The sequence below is a fragment of the Erinaceus europaeus genome, chromosome 7, assembly GCF_950295315.1.
Source record: "Erinaceus europaeus chromosome 7, mEriEur2.1, whole genome shotgun sequence".
In the NCBI taxonomy this organism is placed as follows: domain Eukaryota; kingdom Metazoa; phylum Chordata; class Mammalia; order Eulipotyphla; family Erinaceidae; genus Erinaceus; species Erinaceus europaeus.
Genome location: NC_080168.1, coordinates 107,012,828 through 107,020,721, shown reverse-complemented (window position 1 = coordinate 107,020,721; position 7,894 = coordinate 107,012,828). Strand labels below are relative to the sequence as shown.

The 7,894-nt window shown below is 62.2% G+C and overlaps 1 protein-coding gene across 2 annotated transcripts; it reads left to right on the top strand.

Moving 5' to 3' along the window:
- The first annotated feature begins 1,795 nt into the window (after positions 1–1,795).
- Positions 1,796–7,763, top strand: NAB2 (NGFI-A binding protein 2). Of its 2 annotated transcripts, XM_007534970.3 has the most exons (7): positions 1,875–2,513; positions 3,751–4,624; positions 4,894–5,027; positions 5,319–5,370; positions 5,465–5,597; positions 5,795–5,986; positions 6,866–7,763. In XM_007534970.3, the coding sequence occupies exons 1-7, from the start codon at positions 1,909–1,911 to the stop codon at positions 6,973–6,975; spliced, it is 2,100 nt and encodes a 699-aa protein (XP_007535032.2). In that variant the 5' UTR covers positions 1,875–1,908; the 3' UTR covers positions 6,976–7,763. The 2 variants fall into 2 exon arrangements, with proteins under 2 accessions (XP_060051102.1, XP_007535032.2); XM_060195119.1 differs by lacking the exon at positions 5,795–5,986 and having other exon boundaries at positions 1,796–2,513.
- The last annotated feature ends 131 nt before the right edge of the window (positions 7,764–7,894 follow it).

Genomic DNA, 7,894 nt, shown 5'->3' with positions numbered 1-7,894 from the left:
GTTTGAAAAAGCTACAGATCAAGACTCACAGGCAAGTCCTGAGTGAGACAGACACACAGATACAAAAGTATCGGAGAAGGAACACACACACACACACACACACACACACACACACACACACACACACACGCACACACACATTTTAGGGCACAGTGGCACAAGCTGGCAGCAGCGCCCAGCAGGGGCTTTTTCCAAGGGGCAGCCACCCATGCCCGCCTTCCTCCCTTAGGCACCGAGAAGTCTCCGTCTCCCGCGGGGGTTCGCTCCCCACCAGAACACTTCTGAGGAAGTGGGGAGCCCCGCCCGCGGAGGTTACTGGCTCCTTCTTTCTCTGGCCTGGTAGCCGCCCTAAAACGGGGGAGTAGAGCCCTAGAATCAGTTCCTCCCTCGCCCTCCGCACTGGGCCGGGTCCCAGGCGCGCAGCGCCCGCTCGGTGCCGCCCCCTAACTTCAAGCCTCACCTCGCCCCACTCCCCGCTCCCTGGGGGCCGCTCCCTCTGGCTCCGGGGGCTCAGCGCCGCCCCGAGGGCCCCGGGTGGGATGAAGGGGGCGCCTGGAGCAGAGGCTGCGTGGGCGGAGGATGTGCGTCACGGGGAGCGTGGGCCGGGAGAGGGAGGAGGCACGTGGAAACCCGGGGCCAGCGGCTGGCAGCCCAGGCCCCAAAATAACCAGAGGGGAGAGGGGGAGGGGACGCCCACACAGTGCTCAGGAGGTCGAGGAGGGCCCCCCAGGAGACCACGGGGACTCACCCTCCAGCTATTGGATCGCAGACTGGGAGAGGTGGTGGGGACCCATCGCCGCCCCCCGACCCCCACCCAACACAAAATTTATGGAGTTGAGTGGGAATGGGGGATCTAAACTACTACAGCCGCCCCCACCCCGAGTGATGTACCCCTTCTCTCGAGCCCACCCCGCCCAGGAGGAAAGATCCCATTACAGGCCGGGAAGCAGCGCCAGCCTCCACCCCCGCCGCCCCCGCCCAGCCGGCCGGGTGGCTCAGCAGCGCCAGGAGAGCCCGGCACGGAAGGGGTTTCGGACTGGGGGGGGGGAGAGATGCTGTCCTCGGGCGGGCCCGCTCGCTTCCCGCCGCCCGCCCCCGCCCGCCCCCATTTCCTCGCAGCTCCGAGCCACAGGGCCTTCAAAGTCCCTCCCCCCAAAACCGTGGGCGAGAGTGTAATGGGAACCAGATGGGGCGAGGAGAAAGCAGAGGGGGAGAGAGGGGGGGCGGCTGCAGAGTCTGGCTCGGCCCCTTGGAGGTGCCCCTCTCCAGCTCCTCCCGGGGAGCCCCCGGGGGGGGGGGCGCTCCCAGTCTCTGGTCCGCCTCCCACTAGATTCCCGTACAAGTCTCTCCCACCCCCGGGTAGAAGTTCCCTGAAGGTGGTCTCATCAGGCATATCCCACAAAATTCTCCAGAAGCAGAGTCTCACTTGTAGAAAACAGGGTGCCACGAACAGAGGAAGGCGGAGCACCCCACAACCCTGCCTGACCAACGTGCCCACGAATTCCAAAGCATCTATCAGCGTGTCTATTAAGGGGTGGCTGAACCAGCCCATGCGTGCTCCCCAAACTTCTGCATGGAGTCCAAGCAGGGATAGAGGGAGGAGGCCTGGTTTCCCAAAGAAGCCCCTCCAAAATGCTCTTGGGGGTCCCGGAAGGAGCAATGGGGTGGCTCGGGGATGTCTGCAGAGCCTCACGCTATCGGGGAGCCCAGTGCACGCGCGCCCCGCACCCCAGCTAACTTTCACCCCGCTCCCGTTCGCGGGGCGGCTACGCAGGGTCCCGGGCGGGCAGTGGGCTCCCGCGGAGTTGTTTGGGCGCGTGTGCTTGGCCATGCGCGCCTGTGTCTTTATGGATCTGTGCGTGGTTGTGAAACGCCACAGTGGTGGGGGGCGACGACTAGGGGACCGGAATGTCGCCGACTGGGCGCTCACGTGGGCACGTGGGCGAGGAGAGGGCCGGCTGTGCATCCGGCGTGGGCGGCCGAGAGCGACCTCGCCCCTCCCGCCGGGTCCCCAAGCCCGCCCCCTGCGGCTCGGCCTGGGTCACCTCGGTCTCGGGCTCCGAGGCGGTCGCGCCGAGCCAGTCCCCGACTCCGCTCGCCCTTCCTGGCCCCGCCCCTCGCGGCTCCCCGCCGCCCGCCCGCAGCCCGCCCCCCGCCCGCCCCCGGCTCCCGCCCCCGGCTCTGCCCACGCCCTCCCCCCGCCCGGCAGCCTGCGCAGCGCTGGGCCTCGCTCCCGTGCGTCCTGCGGGGGCGGAGGCGCGGAGAGGCGGCAGGCGCAGCCGGCGAGTGGGGGGCAGAGGCGCAGACAGGCGCCGAGCAAGGAGTCGCCGAAGGAGGGACGGAACCCCGACCGCGGCGGACACGGCCTCGCGCAGCGGGCGCCGAGCGCTGGGCACCGGTAGGGGCGGCCGCGGTGGTCCCGAGCTGTCCATGCACAGAGAGTCCGCCCCCGTCGCCGAGCAGCCGCCGGGCGGAGGAGACAGCGCCCGCCGGACCCCGCAGCCCAGACTCAAGTTAGTGGGGAGAGGGGCGCGGCGGGGATTCGGGATGGGTGGAGCTGGGCGAGGGGGAGCAGCGAGAGAGATCTGGAAGGTGAGGGTCGAGGAGAAGCCAACGGGGGTAGAGGGTAGAGACTGGTGGGAAAGGGGGTGCGCCTTGGAATTAGGGGAGCACTCAGGAATCTGATGAAGCTGGAGATGGAAGAATAGTATCTTAATTCTTCAGTCTCCGTTTACTCCGTGGGCACGACCTGGTATGTGAGCCCCTACAGGGAGTATGGGGGCCCCCCAGCGCCAGGGAAGCCCCGGAGCTCTAGCTGAACTACAGTGGGGTGAGGAGGGGAGAGTGGGCTCCGCCATCGCTGGCGCTGAGTCTGGGGCCCTCAGCCTAGGGCGAAGGGAGCATCAGTGGTACTGGGCGCTAGTAGGGTGTCCCTTAGGCTTCCTTTCTTGTCGGAGTGGGAGTGGGACGGTTCAGTGGCAGCCCCTCCCTCGGCAGGCCCTGAGCCGCTCCCCCACTCCACCTGAAGGTGTGGGTGGAAAATGAAGAGTAGGCGGGAGCCCCCGGGCGGTTGTCGCCCACAGACGCTACGACTGTGGGAGTGTGTGAGGGTGGAACAAGCCCCAGAGCAGAACAATTGAGGCAGCCCCCCCCACCTGCCGGCAGGTGGGAAAGGTGATTTGGGGGAGAGGGGTTATCTGAGGGACCTTGACATGTGGGGGGTGGGGAGGCTGCTAAGAAAGGGCAAGGTTACAGCGCTCTGCTTCATCTGTGGGAAAACTCGAGGGGGAGGCTGGGGGTCCACCCTGCTCACCCAGTGGGGAAGGGGCCACACCCCTCCCTTTGGGCGATGACGTGGGCGCTGGATGCCACCAGGGAGTGAAGCTCGCCAGTCCATTGTGGTAACATCTTATCCTCAATGCTCCCTCAAGTAAAGCAGTAGAGTGTTGGAGACTGAATGGGGGCTGGTGACCATCCCAGGGCTGTGCTGCCTGCCCCAACACTTGAGAGCTACAAGCCTCACTTCTACAGAGACTGGGGCTGTTTTCTAATAGTTGCTGGCCAGCCCTGGCTCACACTGGCATGACTTCTCTTAACCTGTGCTCAGGCTTGGGCACTGGGTATGGAGGGCATTCTGAATAAAGGAAGAGAAGTGGGCAGGAGAGAAGATAATTGTGAGTGTGGGTTGGTATCCAGCAGGGGCGTGGGGTTGCTCTAACCCTCCCCCCTTTTCGTGTCCCTCTTCTGCAGGCCAAGTGCCCGAACCATGGCACTGCCTCGGACACTGGGGGAGCTACAGCTGTACAGGGTCCTGCAGCGTGCCAACCTCCTCTCCTACTATGAGACCTTCATCCAGCAGGGAGGGGACGACGTGCAGCAGCTGTGTGAGGCAGGGGAGGAGGAGTTCCTAGAGATCATGGCCCTCGTGGGCATGGCCACCAAGCCTCTCCATGTCCGACGCTTGCAGAAGGCACTGAGAGAGTGGGCCACCAACCCAGGGCTCTTTAGCCAGCCAGTGCCTGCGGTGCCAGTCTCCAGTATCCCACTCTTCAAGATCTCTGAGACTGCGGGCACCCGCAAGGGGAGCATGAGCAATGGGCATGGCAGCCCTGGGGAAAAGGCAGGCAGTGCCCACAGTTTTAGCCCTAAGAGCCCCCTTGAACTTGGAGAAAAACTGTCACCACTGCCTGGGGGTCCTGGGGCAGGGGATCCTCGGATCTGGCCAGGCCGGAGTACTCCAGAATCTGACGTTGGGGCAGGCGGAGAAGAAGAGGCTGGCTCACCTCCCTTCTCCCCACCTGCAGGGGGGGGAGTCCCTGAGGGGGCTGGAGCTGGGGGACTGGCAACAGGTGGAACTGGGGGTAGCCCAGATCGACTGGAGCCAGAAATGGTCCGCATGGTGGTGGAGAGTGTGGAAAGGATCTTTCGGAGCTTCCCAAGGGGCGATGCTGGAGAGGTAACATCCCTGCTGAAGTTGAACAAGAAGCTGGCGCGGAGTGTGGGCCACATCTTTGAGATGGACGATAACGACAGCCAGAAGGAAGAGGAGATCCGCAAATACAGCATCATCTATGGGCGCTTTGATTCCAAGCGGCGGGAGGGCAAGCAGCTTAGCCTGCATGAGGTGAGGGGCCACCTACAGGCCTCTGAGGAGCCTCATGTCCCAAGTCTGTTTCATTGTCCCCTGGCAGGGACCCCATGTTCTCATCCCCACTTATTCCTAAATCCAGCTGCTACTGTGCTTCCATCCTCAATGGAGTTCAGCTATCCTAATCCATGCTATGTGGGGCTCCACAGGAATGGGGGAGGTCTCAGTCTCTGGCTTTCCTAGGAAGCCTGAGGGTGAAGGGCTGTGAGGGTTCTAGGCTTCTGATGTCCCTCTCTCCCCTACAGCTGACCATCAACGAGGCTGCGGCCCAGTTCTGCATGAGGGACAACACACTTTTACTGCGGAGGGTAGAGCTCTTCTCACTGTCTCGTCAGGTGGCTAGAGAGAGCACCTACTTGTCATCTTTGAAGGGCTCCAGGTAAGACACCCCAGATCCCAGGTTTTGAAGCCTGCCACAGACCTGGGTCCTGTCTTAGAGCCTGCCAGCCATGTGTGTTTGGGTATTCTTCCCAACCACCTGTGATTCCTGTCTCTGGTCAAGTCAACTTATCTGAACTTTGACCCGCTCTCCCCTCCCCACCCCATAAATAGTGCCTTTGTTGGCCAACTCTTGCTCATCCCGCCCACTTTCTTTCCAGTTGGAGGTCCATGCATACTCCAGGTTCACCACATATCCCAACCTCACCTTCATTGCTTTTGACCTTTTCAGGCTGCATCCTGAAGAACTGGCAGGTCCCCCACTGAAGAAACTGAAGCAGGAGGTAGGCTCCCTAGGGTGCATGTGGGAGGTTAGGGTGGCCTTCCCCAACCTCCTCCCTGGCCAGGCCTTCATTTAACTCCTTGGGTAACCCACAGGTTGGGGAGCAGAGTCACTCTGATGTCCAGCAGTCTGCCCCAGGCCCTGAGTCTTATGCAGTCCCTTACCGACCCAGCCTGGAAGAAGACAGTGCCAGCCTATCGGGGGAGAGTCTGGACGGACACTTGCAGGGTGAGTGTCTCCAAGCAGCCTCGCTGGCGTGGAGGCGGGAACAGGGTGGAGGGAGGCAGGTGACCACTGCCTGGAGCAGGGTTGGGAGGTCTGTCTGGATGGGGCAGAAGGGCCGGGGCCTCCGGGGTCTGGCTGTGGTTGAGGGTGGGGGTTCGATTGACTGTAGCCCCTTACCTGACCCATGCCCATGCCCACAGCTGTGGGGTCATGCCCAAGGCTGACGCCGCCCCCTGCTGACCTGCCTCTGGCATTGCCAGCCCATGGGCTGTGGAGCCGCCACATCCTGCAGCAGACACTGATGGATGAGGGGCTGCGGCTCGCCCGCCTCGTCTCCCATGACCGCGTGGGCCGCCTCAGCCCCTGTGTGCCTGCGAAGCCACCTCTCGCAGGTGAGGCAGCGGCAGAGCTGTCCCCAGCCACCCCTCCTGCCAGACACAGGCCCCACACCGCAACCCCAGCGTCCCAGAGGGAGGGTGCAGTTGCCAGAGAGAGCTGTAACCAACGGGACTGCCCCACCAGGATGGGGCAGCCTTCAGTGGACACCTGTGAAGGGGACAGCTAGCCGACAGAGTGGGCGCCTAAGGGGTTCAGAAGCTCCACATTAGAACTTACACTCAGTACTCCGAGGTGGAGGTGCCCACAGGGGGGACACTGTGTGTGTGTTGGGGGAGAGGGCAGGCCACTGTAGGGCCGGGCGGTGGCTGGGCTGAGTGATGCAGCAGACAAAGCCACCAACCCTGGCTTGGTATTTTTAAACTGCGTGGGTGGCAAGTGGGGGCGGGGACTGGGAGGGGGGTTCTCGGAGGAGGAGCTGGGAGGCTGGCTTCCTGTGTTCCCCCTGATTTGGCTTCTAAGAAACTTGGTTGGGGGGCAGGGCTGGAGGTGGGGGGAGGCAGTGCTGGGTGGGTGGGGTCTGGGAGAGGGACTGGGATGAGTGGAGGCGGCAGAGCCTGAGAAGGGGGGAGGGGGAGAGGTCAGAGCCAAGCCGCCCCCGCAGCTCCTGACAGAACCAGAAATTCCAGCAGAGCGGAGGCGGGAGAGACAGAGATACAAAACAGAGACAGATAGCTACACACTGTTAGAAAGGGGAGGGGGTGCGCACTCGGCTGGAAAACCCCCTCACACTACAGGAACAGTGGACAGGAGGCAGCAAATTCTGTGAATCCAGCCCGTTCCGCCGGCTTCTCCACCCCTGCCTGTTTCCAGTCCTCTCTCTCCAGCCTCCTTCCAAGGCAGACAGCCTCCTAACCTCCCCACTCTCCCCGCAGAATTCGAAGAAGGTCTGCTGGACCGGTGCCCAGCCCCAGGACCCCATCCGGCGCTGGTAGAAGGTCGCAGGAGCAGCGTGAAAGTGGAGGCTGAGGCCAGCCGGCAGTAAGGAGTGGGCTGGTGTTCTCAGACTCCCACCCCCACCCCCCACCCGCGGACCCAGGACCCAGAACTTTTGGCTCTCACAGACCCACATCTGGATCCCTGGCATCAACTCACAAATCTGGATCCTTCCGCTGCCCTTCTCCTGCTTCCCCACCTGCTCCATGGACTTAAAACTATGGAGCTTCAAGCAATAACAAGCAGGGCCTGGCGAGAGGACACAAGGATGGTGTGTGGTGCCCCCTCCCCCAGAGCAAGGGGACAAGGCCACTGTCCCCAGGGCATTTGGGGTTCTCCCCTCCTAACCAACACACTCCCATTCTCTAGTTTAAACCAGTGGATTAGTTTGAAGCAGTTGGACTCAGTCTGGACATGGGGAGAAGGGGGGCTTCTCTGGGAAAGTCCAGCAGCTAAATATGGGAACATTAGCCTCCAGAATTGGGGGTGGGGTGGGGCTGGGAACACTTGACCTCCTGCTCCTCTCCTCTGCACCCCATCTTTGTGCTTCTAGTTTGTTTCTTTAATTTAACACAGTGAGTGCTGCGGTTTGCCCACCCATTCCTATCTCCCCCCCCCCCAGCTCAGCAGCTCTTTTCCTCCTGCTCTTTCTGTGGGGAGTGGATGTGGGGTCCCTTTCACCGGCCCCCTTGGGAGGCCTGGGTTGGACTCTCTCCTGCAGCTGGGAGCTGGGCCGCAGCACCTATCTGAGCAGTTAGAGCATCTTTCTTTTCAGATTGTGTACAGTAGATTATTTATTTTGTTATTTTTGAATAAAATTTATTTTATGGCTTAGGACCTATGATCCTGCCCTCCAAGAGGGAGGAAGGGTGACATGGGATGGGGCAGCGGAGGTGAGTTGGGAACTAGAACAAAAACAGTGGGCAGGACCTCCTACTACCCTAAAGGAACCACACACCTGGGCTCCT

Coding starts and splice junctions, on each gene's coding strand:
- NAB2 (XM_007534970.3), top strand. CDS start 1,909: ATGTCGCCGACTGGGCGCTCACGTGGGCACGTGGGCGAGGAGAGGGCC. Junction 2,514..3,750: donor ACCCCGCAGCCCAGACTCAA/GTTAGTGGGGAG, acceptor CCTCTTCTGCAG/GCCAAGTGCCCGAACCATGG. Junction 5,371..5,464: donor TGAAGAAACTGAAGCAGGAG/GTAGGCTCCCTA, acceptor GGTAACCCACAG/GTTGGGGAGCAGAGTCACTC.